Raw genomic sequence first — 14,614 nt, 5'->3', positions numbered from 1 at the left:
CATGTTGTATGGGCACTCCTTGGTGGAGTGTCCCATCACTTGGTAAATCTCGCAGAATGCCTTCTTCGGGCAAGTACCCTTTGTGTGCCCCTCCTCTTTGCACTCAGTGCACCATATGTCCCCTTCGGTCCGACTGGTGCTTCTCATTGTTTTGAATTCCCTCCTGATTCGCTCCATGTCTTTCCGGAGCGCTTGCACCCGTTTGCCAGCCTCGCTGTCACTGCTGCTTTCCTGTGACAAGTCATCCTCCTCGGACGAGCTATCCTTCTTCTTCTTTTTCTTCGATGTCTTGGTCTCGCTCTCGAGATCCATCGCTCTATTGTATGCGTGTTCGTACGATGTAGGTGGAACGATTTTCATCTTCCTTCGGAGGGAATGCTTTAGTCCCTCCACGAACCATCGCTTTTTCAACCCATCTGCTGGTTGACTCTCCATTTTTCCCAACAGTTCCTTCAGCCGCTGACTATAGGCTCGAACAGTCTCGTTCTTGTTCTGCTTCGTTGCATAGATCTCAGTGACTATTTCGTTGTCATCTCTCAGGAGGTAGAACTCTATCCCAAACTCCTTCTTCTAGTCGGGCCATGTGTCGACTTTGGCCTTATCCATGTCTGAGTACCAGTCTATGGCCACTCCCCTTAAAGTTGCTGGGAACTGTGTTACCCATTCGTTTTGGTCAGTAACACCGTTCGTTGACCATATGGTTTCGCACGTTCGACAATGGCAGACGGGATCTTCCTTCCTGTCGCCATTGAACTTCGGCAGTTTCTGTTTACTCCCCATCGATGGGGGTCGTCTTCCTGGAGGTGGCTGTGGCTATGTTTGTGCCACTGCGCCGCTCCCTCTGGTCCCTCCAGTGCCGGTGGTGTGTCCTGCGTGGGTGACTGGAGGTACGGTGTTTTGCCTGCCGAGTGTGGCACCTACCGTACGGTTATCCTCCCCTTCATTGTCACCCACGCCCACTCCTGGCTCCCTTCAGTGATCTTCACTTTGTGGTGTAAGGGATAAGTTTCTGAACTGATCCCGGGTCTCTTCGACTAGATCTCTCCTTAACCTTGTTTCCTCCAGAAACTCTTCGTGGCTCCGCACCCTACGGTGTTCTGGCGACGCGTAGAAATTTCCGTCGGCTTCTGCACCCTCCTTGACACCTCCTTGGTTCCCCTCGGGCCACCCTTCGGCAGGTCGTCCTTCGGCAAGTTGCCTCAGCCTCCGTCTACGTTCTACTTGCTGCTCCAGAATCAAGGCCCTCTGCGCGGCCTCCCACCCATCCGTTTGTGCTTTTTTTATTTCTATCTTTATTTAATATATTGGGCATAAATCACTTCCGTACATAGAAAGCACACGCCATGTACACAAAAAAAAACTTTTATTATTTTTCCTTTCGGCCACAATTTATCTCAACATTGTGCCGAGATTATTATAGGGTTCAATTTCCCCTTCGCCTCTTACCATCACGCTCCGCGTCCCACGATGATTGTTCCGTGTGTGCGTCGTCGGCCTCTGGGTTAATCTCACCGACGGGTAGGCCCATCGTGTTTGTGCGCCATCCGCGTTTTCTGTTCCCGAGTACGTCTAGGCAACAACGCCAAATGTTTGCCCTCTCGGGTGAATAAATAAAGCATAAAGTACGTAATGCAGAATAATGCCATAGATATCAGACAAGTATCAGATGTGCTATTCCATTCCTAATTGTTTCCTTTACAAGTTACATTCCGAAGTATATAAAGATGCCAATGGGGTGCGAGCGCCAACTGTCGCATTGCAACTACCACCCCTCGGTTGCCAACTAACCAACACAATTACAACTTAATTAACTAGTTTTATTTCCGTGTACAATATTGCCGCCAACACACTGCAATTGAAAATCTTCCAACCACAGATAGTATAACTATGAACTAAAGGAATTATCAATATTCACACATGACTCCATCTAACTTGAGGATACAACAAGAAATCTTTCAATATGTAGAAGAAACAACACATTCCACCATATCTTCATTGAAAAGGATGTTTATTTACAATCTTTGCCAACAATTTCCGCCTTCTCCTGTTCTAGTTCTAATTGCTAATTGCTTGCTATCTAACATCTATCAACTATTAGCCTTTACAAATGAGAGAGTGGAGCCTTATAAGTGCTCTTAATACAATTGAATGGCCTCAATCAAATTCAAATCAATGGCCAAGATTGAAAGATAGAAACCCTAATTAGGGTTTGTTATACCCATTACATATCATTTAATGTTTGACCAATGATAAAATTACAATAAATAGGACACATGTCCTCCTTTGAATGTTGATCAATGAATGATGAGGCTAGGTACATCGAAATTTGTGCCTCCACATGTAGTAGTTATCCTCCTTGATGGATGAGTCAAGTGCATTGAATCTGGACGCCTTGACTTGGAATGATGTGATTGGGTAGGTGATGACTAGGTGCCACCTTAGCTTACTCCTTGTAACTCATCACATGTGTTGTGATTTAGGCATATCTCTTGATTCAGGCATATCTCTTGATACTCAACATTTCCAAGCCGGTGATGAATGAGATGATGGTGGGAGATATTCCCAAATTGCATCATCCTCTCTGACCTGATCGCCTTCACTTGAAGCCTCCGTTTTGGATTACTCTTTTGGTATACTAGCAATGATTCTTGGATTTCTGGAGGAAATTCAAGATATTTGTAAAATTCCTTTTTTGAGCACCTTCACTCTCATGCTTGCTCTTTACTGTTTTCTTTATCTTTCATTCAATTGCATCCTTGAAGGTGTTGATCATTGTATATGCTCTACTTGAGGTCATGATGCCTCTCTCTTACAAGGTCACAATGTCCTTCATCTTTGGAATTCTTCTCATTGCTGGATCATTTCACCCTCCCCTTGCCTTGAAGATGCTGATATCCTTCTCTTGCTTCTACCACCATTCCATGCATTACCTTTGCATCAGACTTGGAGAATGAAGCCTTTAGGTCTGAGTTTGTCTTATTCTTCCTTCTTGTAAGGTTGATGAAATCTTTTCCTTTGAGCAGCTTTCTTGTATCCAGAAACCAGCTGGCGAAGCCTTCCACCCTCGCTTCTATAACCTTAAAAGAAAATACACCTTGATCAAGATATAGAAGAGAACAATGTCATTCTTTAAATCTGGAAATGAATTCCCTTTGTTTGAGTTCTGATTTTCACATTTCAAGGTCTGATTCACTGATATTTTGAAGTCTGATTGCTCTTGTTTTCAGTCTGAGACAACACCCTTTGTAGGTCTGATTTTGGATTCCACCAGGTGGTGGACAAATTGCTGAAGTTCATTACCCACCTAGGCTGTGGATTTGGGAGGCCACTGTAAATGCAGCAAGGAAGGGCGGGCTTTTGAGGGGTAAGTAACAGTTCATAAGGTACGCCAGAGATTTTGATGCTAATTGGAAGTAAAGTGAATCTGGTCGGACTTTTTTTTGGGGGGGGGACTAGAAGTCTGTGGATTTGACCAGCAAGTGGAAGTGAGCAAGGTAGTCCATGGATTTCAATTCACTTCAAAGCATCTTAGATTGAGCAATTTCAACATTTCTTCTTTATGTGAAGGATTAATCTTGCGAACTTCATGCATGGTCTGGATTCTGAGGTGCAATTGGAAGACTGCATGATGATGGCTGGGGTTATAGGGGTGCACTGGAAGTCCATGGATTTCAAGGATCATTGGAAGTGCAAGAAGTATGGCCGGGGATTTGGAGGGTCACTGGAAGTGCTCTCAAGCTGGCTGGGGATTTGGTCACCAAGTGGACGATGCCTAAGACTGGTTGGGGATTTCACCATGAAGTGGAAATGAATGACTTATTCAATTTTGTTGATTCCAATACTTATCTCATGCATTTCGAGACTTCCCTATCATTATTCACTAAGGCAACCTCACCATCATCAAGGCACTTTCTTCATTGCTCGAGCCTTGATCGCTCCCCATCAAACACTTTATTTCAATTGCTTGTTCATTACCTCTTGATTGCTCCTCACTTCCACGTTCCAACCTAAAGATGTCCACTTTCTTGCTTGACTACTCATCACACCTAAGACTCATACGTTGACCTGACTCAGATTCTGCACTGCATCCCCTCTCAAGCAAGAAGTTAATAACTAAAGAAACTACTGCCAAGCTACGTGACTCTTCTAAGACAACTAACCTGCAAGCAAAAAGTGGGGGGTCCCCATTTGCAATGGGGCGATGTGTGAAAATGTCACAACAACTCCCTCATTGTAATCAAATTTTTTATTTGACAGATTCCAATAACTAATGGGGATTTGGGAGTGGAGACCCCAATGAGGTTGAGGTGTAGTGCCCCTCATGGGGATCTAGGTGCAACACCCCCAATGGGGTCAAGGGGCAGTGCCCCTTGTGGGGGATTGGGGGTAATGCCCCTAATGGGGTCAAGGGATAGCGCCCCTTGTGGGGGTTTGGGGGCAACGTTGCCAATGGGTTTGAGGGGTGGAGCCCCTACTGCCAATCCCAAATTAAGGCCTTTGAATCCTTTAACCAATAAAAATCACATTTTTTTGATTGCAAGCAAGGAAAAAAAATCGTATGAATTTTAATGAGTTTTTAATACAAAACTCATGAGTTTTAGGGTGAGTAACTCTCATAGCATTTTGACTTGAGAGTACTTGCAAGTCAAAAGAGTTATTGGCAAGTTTTGCAACACCTATACATATATATACATATACACAAAGATGAAAAACTCTTAGTCGACAATAATTCTTTTGGCCCAAAATTAAAAAAAAAATGGGAAAAAATTGGCAAATTTATCGAACATTTAAGAATATATAATTTCTTAAAATATTCCTAAAAAAACACACATATACCCTAAATTTATAGAACATAATAACATATTACTGGTTTCCATCATATATAAATCATAGTTTGAGTTAAATACATATCATATACCAAAAAACAAGTGCAAGATTTGAATAAATTTGAGTCAAATACATATTGTAGACCACAATACAACTACAATCTCTGAATACACATTAAGTTCAAGCTTACGTATCAATGAAAATTAGAAATTATAATTTTTTGTCTACGGCTAAAGCTCAAAAAAGTCTGTTGCTGTTGAGTGGGTGCTGAAGTAGATGGTGTTTCTGCTGCAATATCCTCAATAGGTGAGGAAACTGCCTCAGTTGGATCACCAACCTTGTCTTCTGCCACTTCCACCACTCATTCAGCTACCTCCCTCTCCAACTCAGCTAAGTTATCGTAAGTGAAAAATGGTTCCACATCAACATTAGCAGTAGGACCATCAGATTCAGCAATCCATTTCGCTGAATATGGATCAATGTCATCTAGGTCAAGTGCTTCATGTAAACCCTGCCCTTGTACTCTCTTTTCATACAATTGAACCTTGTACCACACATATACAAGGTCATTCAAAGCTTTTGAGTCAACCTATTGTTCTTTTTTGTGTGAATGGCCTCAAAAACACTCCAATTGTGCTCACAACCATAAGCACTACAAGGCTGAGATAATATGCGGATTGCGAGGCTTTAAAGATTAGGCGATGTGGCATCATAATCTTCCCACCACAAATCTGCAAGGATAAAAAATGCCATTTATAACTTGGTAAAGATTTTTATAAACTTGAGGATTGAAATAAATGGTAAAATAAATTGAAAGAGCACTTTTTTTTTACTTGGCAGCAGGGTGTCTCTCTTACGAACGCAAATAGGGGAAGAAAACAATGGCCCTTCTTCCTTCTTATAACTCTGTAACTCATCAAGTATGAGGTCTTGAATTTTGTCATCAACAACTAACCTCTAAATGCATGTGTCAAGGCCAACATGAACCTTTGCATTTGCTTTGAAAGTAGGGGAAAAAAAAGTTGGTGTTCAAATAGTAGGTAGCAGCATGATTATGTTGGTGGAGTTGTCAATTCCACCTTCGATCAATTATCCGCCATGAGTTTATATTTGGTCCTGTTTGACCCATACAAGTGCTCAATTGCCTCTTTGGCCTTATTCATGGCCTCATATAGATATCCTATGGGGTTTTTATCCCCACTCGCCATCCGTAGAACCCTCACCAACGGTTCTGACAACTAGATATGAAAAATTTAACAAAAATCGACAAAGTGTAATATTAGAAAATTAAAAAATAAATCATCAATTGAAGTTTGAAAACTTTTATTGATGATCTCCTCCATGAGTTTGGCAAATCTGTTATAAAAAATGGTCTTCATGACCTTCTCTGCTTCAAACTTCCTAGAATAAGGACTCTCCAACTATCTGTCACTTACAAACATCCACTTTAGGCTGGGTAATACACCTAATATGCTCTGTAAGTTGAGGAAGTTAGTGGCAAAATGTGTGGCTCCTGAACGCACAAGATCCTTACCATTAGTGTGTTGTCTCATAAGCTCTAGGACCCATGTGTGGTTGTAGATGTACTTTGTGATTTCCCTTCCATCTTCAACCACATTCTTCACCTAAATTAGTTTCCCTATGTCCTCAAGGAGAAATCAAGGCAATGAGCAACACATGGGCTCCAAAATAATGTCAGATGCCTAGCTTGTAGATGTTTCTCGATTGCCACATATGCAGCTGCATTATTGGTCAGAACTTGAATAACATTTTGCACTCCCACTTCTATCACCACCTCATCCAACATGTTGCACAAGGTTTCTGCATTTTTCACTTCATTTGAGATATCAACGGATTTTATAAGTACCACTTGTCCCTCTGAAGCAACTAGAAAGTTGATGAGTGTCCTATTCTTGCCATTCGTCCACCCATCAGATAAAATGGTGGAGCTTTTCTTTTCCCAAATTTTCCTTTGTTGTTCCACTAGTTGTAGTGTGTTTTGGACCTCATCCTGCAATGATGGCCCACTCAACTCATAACAACGTGGGCCTCGAACTCCTTACCTACCACAGTCAATGTAGTGACCAATTGCTCCCAATATGGACTAGAAGCAATACTAAATGGAATACTATTTTAATACCAAAATCTAGCACATGCCACCTTTGCCTGCTGATGCACTTCCTTATTCCATGAAGTACCTTGCAATTCAGGTTACGCACTAGGAGTGTTACGAGGAATGAAATAATTATACATATTGCTGCCCACCGCCACACTTCTTGATCCTATAGAACAAAAATCTATTATTAGCGTTGCCATTACCTCTGCTGTTATCTTTTTATCTACCTTGTTTTGCTCATATTTTGAAAGTCTCGCTTTTGCCTCCCTCTCAACCTCTTCAGGAAATTGTCACATGGTGTAATATTCATTCTAGTGATCCGTGCAAGGTGATATTTTAGTCGGTGTATGCTATCGGTATAAATTTCATGCAATGGTTACAAATAACCTCTCCTTGCGCTACACCTTATGTGCCATGTTTCCATAAAGGATCCCTCTTTCTACCACCAGCTCTACTTCCACCACCTCTAGTTGTAGGCGCGCCACCTCTAGTTGTAGAAGCCATTGTCTTTTGTAAAAGTATAAAAGAAACCTAGCAAAAGAGAGAGTCAACAGAAATGTATCACAATTATTATCAAACAATTATGTATTATTGTGTATTCTTGCACATGTTCATTTTGTCAAACCATTATAAACTTTTGATAATGAAGGTGTTTGTTTTCAAGCCATCACACATGAAAACACAGACCAGTTGTTTCGCCTTCTAATAGGGATTGATTGGGGTGCACAAAATTGCTCTCAGGTTCATTTTTGATATATAAACTTCAGTGTTCGTGTAATATATATACATTGAGCATTCAAGCACTAGGATTCAAAGCATTCAAACCATAGCAACGAGACTCAGGCTCGTCTCAAACTTGGCGAGGCCGACTCTACTTGGGACTTGGAATCGGCAAAATAAACTCGGCTCGGACTTGGTTGGACTCGGCAAAGTTATTGTTGCAGCAAAAAAATCAATTGAAAACATATTGTAAGTTGTTTTTTTTAAACTTAAAATGTCATTGCCGCCGGCCAAGTCTAGGTGAGTCTGGCCGAGTCCAAGCGAGTTTGGTCGAGTCCAGGCAAGTTTGACCAAGTCCAGGCGAGTCGGGACCGCAGACTCGTCCGAGTCTGAGTCCAAGTTTTGGCGATTTTGGGCGATTTTCGTTTCTCTGATTCAAACACTCCTTGAACCTTCTGTGTATAAATATTTCACGAACACCAAACATTGCCCGAACCTTCTAATGTTTATATGTTCATTTTTGTGTATAAACACTAGGACTCAGAGCATTCAATTTCAAACACATAATTTTATGTATAAATTTCTAAAGTTTATACATCAAAAATGAATTTAGGGCAACATATTTCACGAACAAAGAAGTTTAAGTTTTAACAATTGAATGGACTCGAAGCATTCAAACACTTACCAATGCCTTTATCTGATTTTCCCATGATGGACTCTACCCTTCTGATCACATTGGACTCACACTTTGCCTTGTCGAAGACAAACGCAAAGGCCAGCAATCAATGCTCTTATCAACAGCACGGGTCCCTTAATCCGTCATTTTTACTGTTGTCGACGTTTGTTTGCATGCCCTTTCTCCCGCAAAAATAAACAAGTTATGTCGTGTGTCATTGCGTCAAAACACGTTCTGTACCGGTAAAAAAAATTAGGTTTTTAGTTAAAAACGAGATGCATTTTTTAATGGTGATTTTTTACATTTTAAATCGCGGTTTTGCTCGATTTTTGAAAAACTCTGCAATGGTTTTTTCACTGATTTAATTGGTGCCGGTTTTGACTTGCGAGAAATTGTGATTCAGACGATTTTTTTGCCGATATTTTCATCACTATATATATATATTCTTGGATGTATACATACATGTATAGATACATATATATTCTTGGATGTATAGATACATGTGTTTTTAATTTTGCATATATGTACTAACCTCATTGCTAATCATCTTGTTCATTCATATAAACATGCAAAGTTATTTGCTTATGGGCTCTTCTACATCTCGTCTCTCTTCTACATGACTTTTCTCAATCTCATTTCAATCTCAGCACCTCGTGCTTCAAAGAAGCTTGAGACTTGCAGTAGATTGACATATTTTTCTTTGGGTCTTAAAGTCTTCAAAAATCCCATTTCTTATTCAATCATAGAATAACTTCATATATTTAACTTACAACATTCATAGATCTTATGGCACATGATTGTAGATGTGTAGCTCTCCATTAAGGACTTGGCCTTTGAAGTTGCATTTTAAAAAATGCAACTTTCTGGGATCAAACCACACATTTCTGTACATGCAACCCTGTTAATTCTTTATCTCTTTATAATTTTTGAAATCTATTAAAATTGTGCTAAATGTGCCACTGTTGAACTCATGATTCTGAAGGTCTCCCCAGCAAAATAAGCCTTTTCCAACTTAAGTTTTACGTGAGAAAACAAGCAAGGGACAAATTATCCCACTTTAGTAATGGAATGTTCAGATAAGCCTTGAAGCTAGATCCTGAATATCCCAAGGCCTTGTAAATTGTTTATGAAGGAAATAGAAGCAACCTATGAAGCTGCTCACACTTTTTAAAGTGGAGCTGAACCAGCTATTGTGAAATCCTTAGAATTTTGATTTCCTCAACTATACCTAAATGTCCTTAATTTCCATCATTAGGTTGCCCTTTTAGGCCCTTGATCGGATAACCCTTAAAGACACCTTTTGTTGGATAAATAGAGATAGGAGTATGATGGACCAAATGGATTGTATTAAGTGGTCCTCCTCTTCACGTTAGGTTTTTCTTTTTTTCTATATTCTTTGACCTGTCATCATAAGTAGTTTCCTTATCTGTCTCTGCCTAAAGGAAGGCCTTGTCTTTCAAAAACAGTGCTGGTGTGTCAGAGAGGTGCTACTGGCAGTCCTTATTGTAATGGTTGTTTAAGAATACAATAGAGTGGATTTTTTTCTCTTCTCTCATATTTTTTTTTGATAACACATCCAGGGAACGTATATATAACTGTAAATATATGTATCTGATGTTTTAGTTTTCCGTTGTTGCTTTCATGCATCTCTTTTTTGTTGACATAACCAGGGAATATGATAATATATTCATATTTTCTTTAGCTGTCAATATATGTATGTGATATTTTAGACTTTAGTATTATTTTTCATCTTTTTTCTTAGGTAATATTCAATCATCATTGCGTGATTACTATTTGAGTTGGCATTTCCTGTTCTGAAGATAATGGAAATGAATAAAATGGGTAAATTGGAACTTAAGACTTTGGGGCTATGCATTGTACAGAATGGCTAGATGAACATTTTCTCTTTTTCTCATTGTCGTATGTTATAGAGTGATATATTTTTCTTGTTGCAAACTTCTCAGGCATGCACTCCTCTTTGTTGCTTTGAATAGCAGTATCATTGTTTCTTCTCTTAGGCATGGAAACTGTTCTATTTTGCTTTCAATAACGACAAGAAATGCGAGATGGCTAGATATAGAAAACACCTAAACTTAATAATCTGAAGGAAGAATGATTGTTTAATTGTTCATTGTACTGGTAAAGTCATTCAGGATGCAGAAATGTGGTAGAGAAATAACAATACCGATATGTTTCTTTCTGTTTATGGAAGGTTTTGCAGCAATGAAAAAATATTTGGAATACTAACATGTGCAATATGTGCATTTCTGTGTTTTCCAGGCAATTTTCCATAGGTATCCACGGCCTGAAAAGGAGTATCAATCATTTTCACTATTATACAACAATAGATCTCTTGATTTGGTAAGGGGCCTTTTGTGTCTCAGCATTGCTTTGTGTTTATTGGCATCCAAGTGTTACCATGAAATTTGATTTTTCAAATAAATTTGCAAAGTTCTAGAAATGATTCTTTAACCCAAATTCAAAACACCTTTATCATTTATGTTTTTTCACCTTTCTGAATCTACATTATTATAGAGCAATTACTTCAAAGCAACTGAGCCTTAGATTATTTCGTATTTGCAGATATGTAAGGATAAAGAAGAAGCAGAAGTTTGGTTTGTTGGACTTAAAGCATTGATTTCACGTGGTCACCATAGGAAATGGAAAACAGATTCAAAAAGTGATGGGGCAGCATCATCTGATGCAAATAGCCCCAGTACTTACACTCGAAGGAACTCCCCTCTTAGCTCCCCCTTTGGTAGTGCAGATAGTATGCAGAAGGTCTGACTCAACCAGCTTGAATTTTGAAATACTGCTTTTCAATTTTGATCATTTATTTCCAAGTTTGATACAGCAGGAATTTGTTTCCAAAGAAGTATCTGTCTGTGGATACATTGTTTCAATCAGCTATTCATTGTTGATCAAATTTTTTTCTCAGGCTACCTATTGGAGTCACAATTCTTTGTTTTGTTAATTCAGGATGGTGGAGATACCAATAGGAGTCCAAGTCCATATGGGAGTCCTTCTCGACATGGTTTAGAAAAAGTCTTTTCTGATGGGATATTATATGCTGTACCTCCAAAAGGTTTCTTTCAGTCAGACTCTGTTGGTGGCTCTACATCTCTCAATTCGATGTCCTCAGAGGGGGGATCAGACAGCACTAATGGACACACAAGAAATGCAATGATAGATGGTTTTAGGATTAGTCTTTCCAGTGCTGTAAGTTCATCAAGCCAAGGTTCAGGTCAAGATGATGGCGATGCATTGGGAGATGTCTTTATATGGGGAGAAGGCACCGGGGATGGAGTTCTGGGAGGTGGTTTGCACAGAGTTGGAAATATTGCAGATCCAAAAATGGATGCACTTTTACCGAAAGCCTTAGAGTCAGCAGTCGTGCTTGATGTTCACAATATTGCTTGTGGTGGTAGGCATTCTGCACTTGTTACAAAGCAAGGGGAGGTTTTTTGTTGGGGTGAGGAGTCAGGAGGTCGACTTGGCCATGGGGTAGATGCAGATGTTTCTCAGCCTAAACTTGTCGATGCTCTTGCCCACACAAACATTGAACTAGTAGCTTGTGGAGAATATCATACATGTGCTGTCTCTCTATCAGGAGATCTGTACACTTGGGGTGATGGGACACACAATTTTGGGCTTTTGGGACATGGGAATGAAGTGAGCCACTGGGTACCAAAAAAAGTAAATGGTCCTTTAGAGGGAATACATGTCTCTTCAATTTCATGTGGGCCTTGGCACACTGCTATAGTAACTTCGGCAGGTCAGTTATTCACATTTGGGGATGGAACATTTGGTGTTTTGGGTCATGGAGATCGTAAGAGTGTTTCTTCACCTCGAGAAGTTGAATCTCTAAATGGGTTACGGACTGTCAGAGCAGCTTGTGGGGTATGGCATACAGCTGCTGTAGTGGAAGTAATGGCCGGATCTTCAAGTTCTAGCAACTGCTCATCTGGTAAGCTATTTACCTGGGGAGATGGGGATAAAGGGCGGCTTGGGCATGGAGACAGGGAGCCAAGACTTGTTCCAACCTGTGTGGCTGCACTTGTTGAGCCAAATTTTCGTCAAGTAGCATGTGGGCATAGTCTCACAGTGGCTCTCACAACCTCAGGCCATCTATATACAATGGGCAGTACTGTTTATGGTCAGTTAGGAAATCCTCAAGCTGACGGGAAACTTCCAACCCGTGTGGAAGGTAAGATTCGTAATGCATTTGTAGAGGATATAGCCTGTGGCGCATATCATGTTGCAGTTTTAACCTCAAAAACAGAAGTGTATACCTGGGGAAAGGGGGCAAATGGACGTTTAGGTCATGGTGATATTGAAGACAGGAATTCTCCCACACTGGTAGAAGCATTGAAAGATAAGCAAGTTAAAAGTGTTGTTTGTGGCTATAGTTTTACAGCAGCTATCTGCCTTCATAAGTGGTTATCAGGGGCTGATCATTCCATGTGTTCTGGTTGCCGGCTTCCATTTGGTTTTACAAGAAAACGTCACAATTGTTATAACTGTGGACTTGTTTTCTGCCATGCTTGTAGTGCTAAGAAATCACTCAAGGCTTCTCTTGCTCCAAATCCTAATAAGCCTTATCGTGTGTGTGACAATTGTTATATGAAGTTGAAGAAGGCAATTGAAGCTGGTTCAATGTCTCAGAGTTTGGGGACTAGAAGAGGAGGGGCTAATCAGAATTTCAATGACAATGGAGAGAAACATGAGAAGTTGGATGCTAAAACACAGTTACAATTTTCCAGGTTCTCTAACATGGAATCATTCAAACAAACTGAAAGTAGATCTTCCTCTAGAAGTAGGAAACTAGAATTGCATAGCAGTCGCGTGTCTCCAGTGCCAAATGGGAATTTGCAGTTTGGAAACAACAATCCTCAAAGATCCATGAATCCAGTATTTGGGTCTTCAAAGAAAGCTTTTTCTGCATCTGTCCCTGGTTCAAGAATTGTTTCTCGGGCAACATCACCAACTTCAAGACGTCCCAGTCCACCTCGTTCTGCGACTCCAATTCCAACACTTGCAGGCCTAACTTCTCCTAAACTTTTTGTTAATGATGCAACAAAGACAAACGATGCATTAAGACAAGAAGTTGTTAAGCTGAGGTTGCAGGTAATTTGGTTTTGTATCTTATCTGACTAAATGTGTCATTGAAGGAAATAGTATTTTCTTTACAGTATCATATGAGTAAGGCTTTTACAAAGGTCATGTGTCTTTGTTATGGTTACTCCCGTTTTTAAGTTATCGTAATTTTAATTTGACAATTGTTCAATTAAAAGAAAATATAAAAGTTATGCAAATGTTGTTTGATATTATTTTGTTGCATGTTGTGCCCCTGATATTTTATCTTCCTAAGTGTAATAAGGTTAAGCAAACGTGGTATGCTTAACCTTAATTATTTTATTTATTATCCTGATTTTTTTAATTTATTATCTCTCATTATTTAATATTCTCATTCTATAATTTTTATGTTCGAACTTGTAATGAAGTTACTTTCACAAGAGAGAATATAATAAGAAATACTTGAGATTATAATTGAAACTACTTGCCAATACTTGATAATAATAAGTTACTTTGAATTACAGCATCCAAAAGTCTTCAATAAGAACAAAATTCACAATATGATGCTTCACCACTACTCACTACCTCTTACATGTAGGCATTGTTAGGTAATATTAATACCCTAATCCCAATGAAGCTAAGCTAGCATACAATAATTATACTAGGGACACAATGAATGACTCAATTAAGGATTATGTGAGCCATAATTGGCTATTGCATATTCAAATACACTTAATAGGTTGAGGATGTATCATGCCCCCTCCCCCGTCCTCCCCCCTCCTCTCACAAATATTGTCCTCAATGTGGAACAATTGTCGATGGTGAGTGAGAAGCCAGGTTAGGTGCTCAGTGGGATTTGATTTACTATGACTTAGTAGCCCACAATGAGCAACCATGCAAGGAAAGCTTTTTAACCCGTATGAAAAATTTGAAACAAATGAGATTTGTAGCTGAATATAATGTTCAACAAGTGAGATTAGCAATCTAGATTCTAGACTTAGTATGTGATATTTTTTAAGAGGCTGCACTTCTACATCAATGGACTTAATGATTGAACGATGTGCAATGCTTTTCTATTTGAACCATGTTTGGTTAGGAAAGTTAATGCAACAAGCACTACCTATGGAGCAACGAAACTCTACCACCAAAGTTCCATGCAAGGTCAAACCATAGGATGCAAAGATAGAAATTCAGTGGTA

General features: G+C 39.7%; 1 protein-coding gene across 3 annotated transcripts in view; it reads left to right on the top strand.

The window, feature by feature from the left end:
- Window positions 1–14,614, top strand: part of LOC131039451 (PH, RCC1 and FYVE domains-containing protein 1) — a 101,712-nt gene that overhangs the window by 22,618 nt on the left and 64,480 nt on the right. For all 3 annotated transcript variants that reach the window (XM_057972230.2, XM_057972229.2, XM_057972231.2), the window contains 3 exons: window positions 10,620–10,700; window positions 10,923–11,120; window positions 11,319–13,466. In XM_057972230.2, coding sequence (XP_057828213.1) covers window positions 10,620–10,700; window positions 10,923–11,120; window positions 11,319–13,466 — 2,427 coding nt within the window. The remainder of the gene's footprint in view (window positions 1–10,619; window positions 10,701–10,922; window positions 11,121–11,318; window positions 13,467–14,614) is intronic.

This window comes from Cryptomeria japonica, chromosome 10, assembly GCF_030272615.1.
Source record: "Cryptomeria japonica chromosome 10, Sugi_1.0, whole genome shotgun sequence".
Classification (NCBI taxonomy): Eukaryota; Viridiplantae; Streptophyta; class Pinopsida; order Cupressales; family Cupressaceae; genus Cryptomeria; species Cryptomeria japonica.
The sequence above is the reverse complement of the archived record's forward strand: the minus strand, read 5'-3'. Positions and strand labels throughout refer to the sequence as shown.